The 13,509-nt window shown below is 46.5% G+C and overlaps 1 protein-coding gene across 4 annotated transcripts in view; it reads right to left on the bottom strand.

Annotated features, from left to right (window-relative positions):
• Nucleotides 1–394: 394 nt before the first annotated feature.
• cars2 (cysteinyl-tRNA synthetase 2, mitochondrial) overlaps nt 395–13,509 on the bottom strand; it is a 126,012-nt gene continuing 112,897 nt past the window's right edge. For all 4 annotated transcript variants that reach the window (XM_072476005.1, XM_072476007.1, XM_072476003.1 and 1 more), the window contains one exon: nt 395–952. In XM_072476005.1, coding sequence (XP_072332106.1) covers nt 884–952 — 69 coding nt within the window. In that variant the 3' untranslated portion in view covers nt 395–883. The remainder of the gene's footprint in view (nt 953–13,509) is intronic.

Here is a 13,509-nt window from a genome sequence, read left to right as displayed (position 1 = left end):
TCTGGCCCAGAACCGTAACAACGCAAGAAAAAAACATCCTTGCTCGCTCCGAACTTGCATCGTGGAACTTTGCAAGTTGGTTGCAGATTTGGAGAAATCAGTTTTAAATGTCACTGTGACAGGATTTTGTGGATGACGCTATTTTGAGAGTGATAGTCTGCAGCTGTCTGAGCCCAGGTTCCCCACACTCTTTCCCCTTCCTTCCCTCACTACCTTCTGCCCCACCTCCCCTCTCCTTGTTCTTCACCCTTCCCTCCTCCAAATACCAATTCCATCAGAAACCTACCAACTGCTCCTTGAACAGCTTGATTCGAAATGGTCCGCCTAGTCAGAGGATGTGATCAGCTCTTATTTCACCGAGTGTGAACTCTTAGTTTTCAAAACTTTTCACAACTTATTGAATACACCAAGAGTCATTTTCTTTAATTGCTGATGTATGAGAAAGAAACACATTATGATCAATGAACAAAGTGTTAATATCTAACTACAATCCACAATGATTTAGAACGTGCTGAAGATGATCATGATTCATCCTTTGGCTGGATTGGCCTCCTTCAGTTTTTCTCACCATGACAGAGGGTGCAGTCCCTGCTGGGAATTGATATTGACTCACTTGGTCCACAGGAGAGCCAACACGGAGACAGTGCATGTCACTCTGGCCAATGTCCAGCAAAGTTACGATAGAGAGGTCAGCTGTGCAGGCCCAGGCTGGGACTCGAACTCTGAACTCTCTGACTCTGAGTTCAGTATTACTGCTGCAGCTAAAATTGGATCCCTTCAATTTGCGATACCAATGAACAATTTAACCCAAAGATGACATGTATTTCTCCAAGACTATCAGTGGGTTCCCTAATATTGGTGTCTGTAAAGCTGAAGTGAATGATCAGGCTTCACTTCTGTTTTCCTTGGTAAGTTGTTCTGTCAGCTCCCACGATGAAGTTTCCCCTCGATCCTACAAAAAGTGAAATATAATAACCATAACAATAAAAATCGCTTATTGTCACGAGTAGGCTTCAATGAAGTTACTGTGAAAAGCCCCTAGTCGCCACATTCCGGCACCTGTTCGGGGAGGCTGGTACGGGAATTGAACCGTGCTGCTGGCCTTGTTTTGCATCACAAGCCAGCAGTGTGAGGCAGACGAGAAACCATAGGAGGTTTGTAAACAGATTCTGGGGAATTATGACATCAAACAATGCAAAATTAATCCTGTAACCTGTCCAACCTTCATTCAAACTCATCACTAGAAATCTTCAGACTCTCTCTAACACATCTTTGTTCTCAAGCTGGATGGAACCAGTGATCCCAGTGTGAGCTGTCAATTTAGCCAGTGGAAAACGTCACCGGTTAGGACCTCTTTGCAGAGGATGCTTTGATTTAACTATTAGCCAAAACTCAAACCCTGTGTGGGTGTAAATTCATTTGTCACGTTCATAAGGATGTGTTTGACATTAAGTGCAGTGTATCCTGCAAAGTGCCTTGGGGCCATTTTCTAAATTGAAGCAGCTATATAAATGCAAGTTGTTGTTCAAATAGCCAGCTGGAGACTGTTTACAGGAGTAATGAGAGCAACTGAAGCAAAGATACACCTGTTTCTGCTCTGCCTTTCTGTATGTTATTCCACAGGATGACTCCTGATAAATCGCTCCATCAAAGCCTTTGTGCTTTAGATATTGTTCTGTTGCGTGTATGTTTTAAAATGCTGCAATGGAAAACTTATTAGTGTGGCAAATAGTCGGTGTTGTGAATGACAGCTGATCTTGTGTGGTTAGGAGATGGCAGCTGTTAAAGGCTCTGTTTCTGTACATCATTAAAAAGATGTTGAAAGGGGGCAGCACGGTGGCACAGTGGTTGGCATTGCTGCCTCACAGCGCCAAGGAGGGCGGCACAGCGGCTAGCACTGCTGCCTCACGCCGCCGAAGACCCGGGTTCGATCCCGGCCCCGGGTCACTGTCTGTGTGGAGTTTGCACATTCTCCCCATGTCTGTGTCTCTCGCCCACAACCCAAGGATGTGCAGGGTAGGTGGATTGGCCACGCTAAATTGCCCCTTAATTGGAAAAAAAAATAATTTAAAAAGTATGTTGAATAGTCAGTCTAAGGTGAGCAATACTCGATTGAATCCTGGGGTCTCACAAGTTACCCTGAAATCGGATACAGACTCGTAGTTTACGGGGGGTGGGAGGGGCAGGACCTTGGGAGCATTTATCAATACGGAGTTCAGCATAATTAAATTCAGAGGGGCGAATGTCAGACATTGGTAAAGGATGAGAAGGATGATCAGTCAGGATGCATGGCTGATGCGAGTTGGCAGTAGAGGAAAGGGAGAATCAGTGATGGCAAAAGACAGGAGAACAAGGACCAGGGACTGGCAGAGAAAGGTTGCTGGTAAGCAGATGGGACAGGGTTGCTCTAGCCCGTAACTAAGCACAGGAGAATTCTGGTAAAGCCAACTGAAAACGAAACATTTGCAGGGGTGGTGATTTAGACGAACGAGTACATGTTATTGACCAGATATCGCAGAACAGCGAAGGTGGCTGGAACTACTTATACCTCCCACTTGGCTGGCAGTATTTTCACAAATGGACTGAATAGACAGTACAAACATCTTGTAAATATTTGTTATTTTTATAGCTTGTGACTTAACGCCAGAAGCACACAGGCAACAGAAAACACTGAGTGGAACCTGACAAAGATCTAGTAACAGAGCTGGAGGATATCAGATTGGTACAGTTACCTAGAGAAAATGCAATGGATTATAAGGGACTACAATTAATGTGAAGGGAAAAGTTGTTTAATCAGTTCCAGATGGACAAATGTGTGTGAGAGCAGGGGCCTTCTGGGAGGTGAGTAGTTAGTTTAAAAGCTCTTACCTTTACAGGAGCAGCCCATTGGATTTCGGCGGCAGCGGTGCGCAGGGGCCTTCTTGGAGGTGAGTAGTGAGTTTAAAAGCTCTTACCTTTACAGGAGCAGCCCATTGGATTTCGGCGGCAGCGGTGCGCAGGGGCCTTCTTGGAGGTGAGTAGTGAGTTTAAAAACCTTACCTTTACAGGTAAAGCCCTTTGGATTTCGGCGGCAGCGGTGCGCAGGGGCCTTCTGGGAGGTGAGTAGTTAGTTTAAAAGCTCTTACCTTTACAGGAGCAGCCCATTGGATTTCGGCGGCAGCGGTGCGCAGGGGCCTTCTTGGAGGTGAGTAGTGAGTTTAAAAACCTTACCTTTACAGGTAAAGCCCTTTGGATTTCGGCGGCAGCGGTGCGCAGGGGCCTTCTGGGAGGTGAGTAGTTAGTTTAAAAGCTCTTACCTTTACAGGAGCAGCCCATTGGATTTCGGCGGCAGCGGTGCGCAGGGGCCTTCTTGGAGGTGAGTAGTGAGTTTAAAAACCTTACCTTTACAGGTAAAGCCCTTTGGATTTCGGCGGCAGCGGTGCGCAGGGGCCTTCTGGGAGGTGAGTAGTTAGTTTAAAAGCTCTTACCTTTACAGGAGCAGCCCATTGGATTTCGGCGGCAGCGGTGCGCAGGGGCCTTCTTGGAGGTGAGTAGTGAGTTTAAAAACCTTACCTTTACAGGTAAAGCCCTTTGGATTTCGGCGGGAACCGGAAGTTCGACCTCTGGCAAGTCCCCCCCCCCCCCCCCCCCCCAATAAATTCTGGTGGAGAGGAAACCCGAGACACTACACGTGTAGTGTCTCCCACCCACCCTCCTCCTCTAACCTAATAATAAGACCCATTGGTGTAAGGTAAGTGCCATATTATATTATATATTATTAGCATTGTGCAGGCCAAGGAGTGGAGGTGGAGGAGCAGTCTCTGTCAGCGAGAGAACCTGAGAACATCTCAGAAGGTAAGCAAGTGATTTTTACTTTTATACCTTTTTTCAAATTGTGTGTGTCGGGGGGGACAGAAAAGCTGTGACCTGAGTGGCTGGTTGGGATTCTAACCTAAATTTTTTTGACTATTTGGGAACTAATTAAACATAATAACTTAATTATAATTTAGAGGATATCTAAGCCAGAGATCGGAGGATATTATAGTTAGCTATCGCATTTCTATTAGAAATCTAGTGCTAGGAAACAGATAGTTGACAGTAACTTTGTAATTTAAAAAAAAAAAAAGTATTTATAAAAAAAAAAAGACAAATTTTAATTTTAATTAATTGACGCAATGTCAGTTAGAGGGGTGCTGTGCTCTGACTGTGAGATGTGGCAGGTCCGGGAGGCTTCCAGCGTCCTGGTTGGCTTCATCTGCAGAAAGTGCACCCAACTGCAGCTCCTCACAGACCGCATGGTTCGGTTGGAGCAGCAATTGGATGCACTTAGGAGCATGCAGGTGGCGGAAAGCGTCATAGATCGCAGTTATGTAAGTGTGGTCACACCCAAGGTGCAGGCAGAGAAATGGGTGACCACCAGAAAGGGCAGGCAGTCAGTGCAGGAATCCCCTGTGGTTGTCCCCCTCTCGAACAGATATACCCCTTTGGATACTGTCGGGGGGGATAGCCTATCAGGGGAAAACAGCAGCAGCCAGAGCAGTGGCACCACGGCTGGCTCTGATGTTCAGAAGGGAGGGTCAAAGCGCAGAAGAGTAATAGTTATAGGGGACTCTATAGTCAGGGGAACAGATAGGCGCTTCTGTGGACGTGAAAGAGACTCCAGGATGGTATGTTGCCTCCCTGGTGCCAGGGTCCAGGATGTCTCCGAACGGGTAGAGGGAATCCTGAAGGGGGAGGGCAAACAGGTAGAGGTCGTTGTACATATTGGTACTAACGACATAGGCAGGAAGAGGCATGAGGTCCTGCAGCAGGAGTTCAGGGAGCTAGGCAGAAAGTTAAAAGACAGGACCTCGAGGGTTGTAATCTCGGGATTACTCCCTGTGCCACGTGCCAGTGAGGCTAGAAATAGGAAGATAGAGCAGACAAACACGTGGCTAAACAGCTGGTGTAGGAGGGAGGGTTTCGGTTATCTGGACCACTGGGAGCTCTGCCGGGGCAGGTGTGACCTGTATAAGATGGACGGGTTGCATCTAAACCGGAGAGGCATAAATATCCTGGCCGCGAGATTTGCTAGTGTCACACGGGAGGGTTTAAACTAGTATGGCAGGGGGGTGGGCACGGGAGCAATAGGTCAGAAGGTGAGAGCGTTGAGGGAGAACTAGGGAATATGGACAGTGTGGCTCTGAGGCAGAGCAGACGGGGAGAAGTTGCTGAACACAGCGGGTCTGGTGGCCTGAAGTGCATATGTTTTAATGCAAGGAGCATTACGGGTAAGGCAGATGAACTTAGAGCTTGGATTACTACTTGGAACTATGATGTTGTTGCCATTACAGAGACCTGGTTGAGGGAAGGGCAGGATTGGCAGCTAAACGTTCCAGGATTTAGATGTTTCAGGCGGGATAGAGGGGGATGTAAAAGGGGAGGCGGAGTTGCGCTACTTGTTCAGGAGAGTATCACAGCTATACAGCGAGAGGACACCTCAGAGGGCAGTGAGGCTATATGGGTAGAGATCAGGAATAAGAAGGGTGCAGTCACAATGTTGGGGGTATACTACAGGCCTCCCAACAGCCAGCGGGAGATAGAGGAGCAGATAGGTAGACAGATTTTGGAAAAGAGTAAAAACAACAGGGTTGTGGTGATGGGAGACTTCAACTTCCCCAATATTGACTGGGACTCACTTAGTGCCAGGGGCTTAGACGGGGCAGAGTTTGTAAGGAGCATCCAGGAGGGCTTCTTAAAACAATATGTAAACAGTCCAACTAGGGAAGAGGCGGTACTGGACCTGGTATTGGGGAATGAGCCCGGCCAGGTGGTAGATGTTTCAGTAGGGGAGCATTTCGGTAACAGTGACCACAATTCAGTAAGTTTTAAAGTACTGGTGGACAAGGATAAGAGTGGTCCGAGGATGAATGTGCTAAATTGGGGGAAGGCTAATTATAACAATATTAGGCGGGAACTGAAGAGCATAGATTGGGGGCGGATGTTTGAGGGCAAATCAACATCTGACATGTGGGAGGCTTTCAAGTGTCAGTTGATAGGAATACAGGACAGGCATGTTCCTGTGAGGAAGAAAGACAAATACGGCAATTTTCGGGAACCTTGGATGACGAATGATATTGTAGGCCTCGTCAAAAAGAAAAAGGAGGCATTTGTCAGGGCTAAAAGGCTGGGAACAGACGAAGCCTGTGTGGCATATAAGGAAAGTAGGAAGGAACTTAAGCAGGGAGTCAGGAGGGCTAGAAGGGGTCATGAAAAGTCATTGGCAAATAGGGTTAAGGAAAATCCCAAGGCTTTTTACACTTACATAAAAAGCAAGAGGGTAGCCAGGGAAAGGGTTGGCCCACTGAAGGATAGGCAAGGGAATCTATGTGTGGAGCCAGAGGAAATGGGCGAGGTACTAAATGAATACTTTGCATCAGTATTCACCAAAGAGAAGGAATTGGTAGATGTTGAGTCTGGAGAAGGGGGTGTAGATAGCCTGGGTCACATTGTGATCCAAAAAGACGAGGTGTTGGGTGTCTTAAAAAATATTAAGGTAGATAAGTCCCCAGGGCCGGATGGGATCTACCCCAGAATACTGAAGGAGGCTGGAGAGGAAATTGCTGAGGCCTTGACAGAAATCTTTGGATCCTCGCTGTCTTCAGGGGATGTCCCGGAGGACTGGAGAATAGCCAATGTTGTTCCTCTGTTTAAGAAGGGTGGCAGGGATAATCCCGGGAACTACAGGCCGGTGAGCCTTACTTCAGTGGTAGGGAAATTACTGGAGAGAATTCTTCGAGACAGGATCTACTCCCATTTGGAAGCAAATGGACGTATTAGTGAGAGGCAGCACGGTTTTGTGAAGGGGAGGTCGTGTCTCACTAACTTGATAGAGTTTTTCGAGGAGGTCACTAAGATGATTGATGCAGGTAGGGCAGTAGATGTTGTCTATATGGACTTCAGTAAGGCCTTTGACAAGGTCCCTCATGGTAGACTAGTACAAAAGGTGAAGTCACACGGGATCAGGGGTGAACTGGCAAGGTGGATACAGAACTGGCTAGGCCATAGAAGGCAGAGGGTAGCAATGGAGGGATGCTTTTCTAATTGGAGGGCTGTGACCAGTGGTGTTCCACAGGGATCAGTGCTGGGACCTTTGCTCTTTGTAGTATATATAAATGATTTGGAGGAAAATGTAACTGGTCTGATTAGTAAGTTTGCAGACGACACAAAGGTTGGTGGAATTGCGGATAGCGATGAGGACTGTCTGAGGATACAGCAGGATTTAGATTGTCTGGAGACTTGGGCGGAGAGATGGCAGATGGAGTTTAACCTGGACAAATGTGAGGTAATGCATTTTGGAAGGGCTAATGCAGGTAGGGAATATACAGTGAATGGTAGAACCCTCAAGAGTATTGAAAGTCAAAGAGATCTAGGAGTACAGGTCCACAGATCACTGAAAGGGGCTACACAGGTGGAGAAGGTAGTCAAGAAGGCATACGGCATGCTTGCCTTCATTGGCCGGGGCATTGAGTATAAGAATTGGCAAGTCATGTTGCAGCTGTATAGAACCTTAGTTAGGCCACACTTGGAGTATAGTGTTCAATTCTGGTCGCCACACTACCAGAAGGATGTGGAGGCTTTAGAGAGGGTGCAGAAGAGATTTACCAGAATGTTGCCTGGTATGGAGGGCATAAGCTATGAGGAGCGATTGAATAAACTCGGTTTGTTCTCACTGGAACGAAGGAGGTTGAGGGGCGACCTGATAGAGGTATACAAAATTATGAGGGGCATAGACAGAGTGGATAGTCAGAGGCTTTTCCCCAGGGTAGAGGGGTCAATTACTAGGGGGCATAGGTTTAAGGTGAGAGGGGCAAAGTTTAGAGTAGATGTACGAGGCAAGTTTTTTACGCAGAGGGTAGTGGGTGCCTGGAACTCACTACCGGAGGAGGTAGTGGAGGCAGGGACGATAGGGACATTTAAGGGGCATCTTGACAAATATATGAATAGGATGGGAATAGAAGGATACGGACCCAGGAAGTGTAGAAGATTGTAGTTTAGTCGGGCAGTATGGTCGGCACGGGCTTGGAGGGCCGAAGGGCCTGTTCCTGTGCTGTACATTTCTTTGTTCTTTGTTCTTTGTTCTTTGAGATTAGTCAGTGGTTCGCCACAAGCTTCTTTTCAGTTTTATGTCTTTAAAGTAAGTTAACAAAGCATTAGGATGAAAGGTGGTTCAATGCTAATGAGCTTTACATACAGTTTCTCCAAAAATCATCAACAACAACAAATGTTAAACTGCCTCAGTAACCAGTAAACGTCTCAACCCCATGGCATTGGGAAGTCCCTGGTCTATATCCTCAGGAGGGAAGGTCTGTTGGGAAGTCCCTGGTCTATATCCTCAGGAGGGAAGGTCTGTTGGGAAGTCTCTGGTCTATATGCTCAGGAGGGAAGGTCTGTCGGGAAGTCTCTGGTCTATATGCTCAGGAGGGAAGGTCTGTCGGGAAGTCCCTGGTCTATATGCTCAGGAGGGATGGTCTGTTAGGCCTTCCCTACACCTGTAAATATGGTGCACAGAGGCAGAATTAAGCTTTGGCCTGGATCTGTTGGGAGAATACAGGGTGGTAACTCGGAGTTATTTTATTTCAGGATGATACCAAAGTGGGGAAGTGCAGCATCTTCATTATTTTGAATTATGCTACAGACTGTTTGAACTGAGCAGATTTTCTTATTACTGATAACTGACATAAAATAGCTGAACAATTTATCTTCAGAGAGATTAAAATGGTACATATAGCCATTTGCGAAAGACACAAATATCTGGTTTCCATCTCAAGGAAGTACTTTTATTATTGGCTAATCCAGTCAGTCCCATTCTTCACTCTATCCCTATGTCTCTACACATTTATATCCTTCAACAGCCCATCTAATTTCCTTTTGAAATCATTGATCATCTCTGCTTCGATCACCCTCAAGACAATGAGTTCCAGGTCATTACCACTCACTGTGTAAAAACATTCCTCCTCATATCCCGATATCTCTTGCCCCCTGCAAACTTCAAGAGGAAACTAAAGGAAAATGCCCCATGTAATGGTGATATTATCGATCTGTTTATCAATAACAGCCAATCCTAATTTATCATAGGCTTTTTTCCCCAGAGAGGATGGAGTTGAATGTGAACTGTAACCTGATTTGGCAAATGGACTTGCTGCAGATTAAGTGGGACGTTAGACACAGTAAGAAAGATAAAGGAGGTCACAGACTCAAAGAACAAAGAACAAAGAAATGTACAGCACAGGAACAGGCCCTTCGGCCCTCCAAGCCCGTGCCGACCATACTGCCCGACTAAACTACAATCTTCTACACTTCCTGGGTCCGTATCCCTCTATTCCCATCCTATTCATATAGGATGGAAAGTAAATGTCTGATTGGGGTAGAGGAACCTGGGAGCACAGATACAGAAATTACTAAGTACTCACGCAGGTTACGTAGACCATCTTTCGGGTGAAACATTAAACTTAGGCCCTGTCTGCCCTCTCACATGATTGTTAAAGATCCTATTGAGCTATTTTGAAAAATCAGGGAAGTTCTCCTGGGTAACCTGTGCTAATATTTATTCCTCAACCAACTTGACAAAAATAGATTATCTGATCAACATCACATTGCGGTGTATGGGGCTCTTGTTGCACATAATCTGGCTGCAATAATGACTGTAGTTGAAAATGTTTGATTGGCTGTAAAGTTCTTTGGGACATGCAGTAATCATGAAAGGTACACAAACTGAAACTTTTAGAACAGCAACCACAAGTCACTTGTTTAAAGCTACTTCCAGGAGCTACTGCTTTTTAACATTGTTTTAAAATGTTCTTTTTTACATTCTCTACATTTTAAATTCTCTAAATGGTGTGAAAATTACTTTTTATGGGCTATTCTGCGTTTTGTTTCAGATCCTTCTTCTTGAGGCAGTCTCCTCAGGATCGAGGATTTGCTTCCATTCCAGTTCAATGGGTTCCGAGAGGGCCGATTAGTCCAAAGTGCGCTCTGCACACTCTGTGGGGCAGGTAGTGCTAGGAGGCTTGGACAGAGGAGGTGTTTGGAAGCTTGTGCACTCTCTCCGGGGCCTCGGTTTTGCCTCTGCGCGTTCCCGACCAAGTCTCTTGATGTGTTTTATGCCTTCTCAATTTGGACAGTCACATGCCTGAAACACCCTTGAGCTGGCGGGGATGTTTGATCACATCCCTAAAACCTTTTCGCTGTCCTCCTGGGAGCCTCCTGTTGCGACTCTGTTCAGAGTAGAGCAGTTGTTTCAACCTCTCAACCTAAATATCAGGAGCTCATGGCTGGTTGGATAAAAATAACCCAGATATACGGGACCTAGTCGAGTGTGAGTGCAAAGCTTTCACAGAATGGGAACTTCACCATACACCCAGAGAAAAGCAGCAGTCCTACAGGTGTCTGGATGCAGTGATACATCATAAAACCCGCAACATTAAGAACAAATGGTGGGTAGAAAGAGTATGAGACATCCAACAACTCACAAACACCAATCACATGCATGGTTTCTTCAGCACTATTAATATGATCCATGGCCTAAATACTCAAGAGTCCAGCCCACTGATAGCCAAGATGGCGGGGAGCTCATCAACGACAGGGAGCCAGCCAGTGGCTCGCTGGAGAGAACATTCTGAAGAATTCCTCACCCAAAACTCTTGTCTTCAACTTGGAACGTCTTCAACCTAATTCCTCAATACCCTGTTCGCACAGTCTTGGTGCGACTCCTGATCCAAAGTTGAATCGGCCATTGGACAGCTGAGAAATAACAAGGCCCCTGAAGCAGATAGAATCCCGACTGAAATACTGGAACATGATTGAAATACACTCCTGGAACAGCCGCACAACCTCATTTAACTCATTTGAGAAGAGGAGCACATCCCGGGTGGGAAGTCAGGATGCAGCGCTCGTGACTATACTCAAGAGGAGACACAAGTCAGATTGTGTTAACTGCAGAGGATTCTCCCTGCTGTCTGACACAGGGAAGATTGTTGCAAGAATCCTCCACCATTGCCTCCTCCCAGAGGCCAGAGAACTTGTCACAGCGCAGCCTTTGCCCTTTGAATGACACCACAAACATGATCTTCACAGGGTGGCAATGGCAAGGAAAGTGCAGGGAACACCACCAACCGCTGCACGAGCCCTTTATGAACTTCTGTCAGCCGCAAATCCTCATCAAATTTGGCTGCCCTCAGAATTTTGTTGCTATTCTCTGCCTAATCCATGACATGATTATTATTAAAGGGAACAAATGGACAAGGTGGAAAGACACCTGCTTCTCAATTTTTAAAAATATAAATATAGAGTACCCAATTCTTTTTTTTCTCAATTAAGGGACAATTTAGCGTGGCCAATCCACCTACCCGGCACATCTTTGTGTTGTGGGGGTGAAACCCACGCAAACACGGGGAGAATGTGCAAACTCCACACGGACAGTGACTCAGAGCCGGGATCGAACCTGGGACCTCGGTGCCGTGAGGCAGCAGTGCTAACCACTGCGCCACCGTGCTGCCCTCCTCGGTGCCGTGAGGCAGCAGTGCTAACCACTGCGCCACCGTGCTGCCCTCTCCTGGTTTTCAAAATGAATGTAATTTTCACAAAGTATTAAAGCTTTTCTTTAAGAGATCACACTAAATTCAAATAAATCGAAGCATCTAATACAGCCCTGGCCCAGTCATGACCAATAAGCCAACAGGAAGATTGAACGTAGTCTTGGAAAGCCCTGTTTCAATAGGACATACTGCTGATAAAACAGTGGCATGCACATTGCAATGCAGCATTGCTGTGGTGCAATCTCTACTTTGGGCAGCAGAGGACAGTAACAGTCTGTTCAGTCCATGAAGTTTAATGCAAGGCCACAATAGTTTCATCTTTCTGGGGCACAATTGGGAGAAATATAAAGTTTGGTGTACCATGGAAAGTGTGTGAAGTGTTTAATCCCTATGCATTGTATGTTTATAGGACATTGTGAGTTGTTAATTACTAAACATTGCGAAGGCTTCGTACATGGTATTGCCTGCAGTATATCAGTGCAATGTGCTTCAACTAAACTCTATTTAAATCTGTCTCTCTCCCAAATCCTTTACTGCCAAGCCATCTTCCTCCTCTGAGGTTTTTGGCCTATTTGTGGAGTCATTTAACACAACCTGTCATAGGAACAGGTAGAGGCCATTCAATCCCTGAAGCCTTACTCAAATCCCTGACACAAAGTCTCCAGAGGAATATTGGCAGGTTAGGTGAGTAGGCAAGAACTTGGCAGATGGAATATAATGTAGGAAAATGTGAAGTTTGAACTTTGGTAGGAAGAATAAAGAAGCTGAATATTATTTAAATGGAGAGAGACTGCAGAAAGCTACAGCACAGAGGGATTTGGGGGTCCTCGTGCATAAATCACAAAAAGCTAGCCTGCAAGTTCAGCAGGTAATGGGGAAGGCAAATGGAATGTTGGCCTTTATGTCAAAGGGAATGGGGGATAAAAATAGTGAGGTCTTGCTAAAACTATACAAGGCACTAGTTAGACCACACCTGGAATACAGTGAACAGTTTTGGTCCCCTTATCTAAAAAAGATGTCCTGGCATTGGAGGCAGTCCAGAGAAGGTTCACAAGGTTAATCCTGGGTATGGAGGGATTTTCTGATGAGGAGAGGTTGAGTAGGTTGGGTCTGTACTCACTAGAATTTAGAAGAATGAGGGGTGACCTTATTGAGACATATCAGATTCTCAGGGGGTTTGACAGGGTCGATGCTGAGAGGATGTTTCCTCTTGTGGGAGAGTCTAGGACCAGAGGGCAGAATCTCAGAGTAAGGGGTTGTACATTTAAAACAGAGATTAGGAAGAATTTCTTCTCTCAGAGAGTAGTGAGACTGTGGAATTCTTTACCACAAAGAGCTGTGGAGGCTGGGTCATTAAGAATACTCAAGGCTGGGGACTTACGGCGGCGGCCATGAAGTGACTGGTCACACATTTGGTGATTCCCGCTCAAGCTGGATTTTGTTGGTCCTTCCCCACCCGTTTAGGGGACTTTTGAGCAGAAAAAGTGTGAGAGTGCCCAGGGAAGGCAATACTCCTCTGGTGAGATCAGTGCATGGATCAGAGGACGAGGAGTGTCACGAGAATGAGAGAGCAGCTGGGGCAGGGAAGTTTTTGCAGTCTGCCACAGGTTAAGATGGTGGAGGGCAAAGGGGCAGCGCTGCCTGCCCAGTGGTCGACGGAGCAGTTGGTGGAGTTTTAAACAATAGTTTCAGTTCCAGCAGCTGAGGAAGGAGGCCTCTGAGGACCTGGCTAAGGTACTGGAACCGTTCAGAGCAGCGATGGAGAAAGTGGAGCAGAGGCTGGAGGCTCAGGGCCTGGCCATAGAGAAGGTGGAGGAAGCGGTGGGGGAGCATGAGGAGCGGATGGCCTCACTGGCGGTGAAGTTGGGGATGGTGGTGGCCAGCCAGAAGAGGCTGACAGAGACATTGGAGGACCTGGAGAATCGCTCCAGGTGACAGAGTCTGAGGAAGGTCG

This window comes from Scyliorhinus torazame, chromosome 15 (genome assembly GCF_047496885.1).
Source record: "Scyliorhinus torazame isolate Kashiwa2021f chromosome 15, sScyTor2.1, whole genome shotgun sequence".
NCBI lineage: Eukaryota > Metazoa > Chordata > Chondrichthyes > Carcharhiniformes > Scyliorhinidae > Scyliorhinus > Scyliorhinus torazame.
The sequence above is the reverse complement of the archived record's forward strand: the minus strand, read 5'-3'. Positions and strand labels throughout refer to the sequence as shown.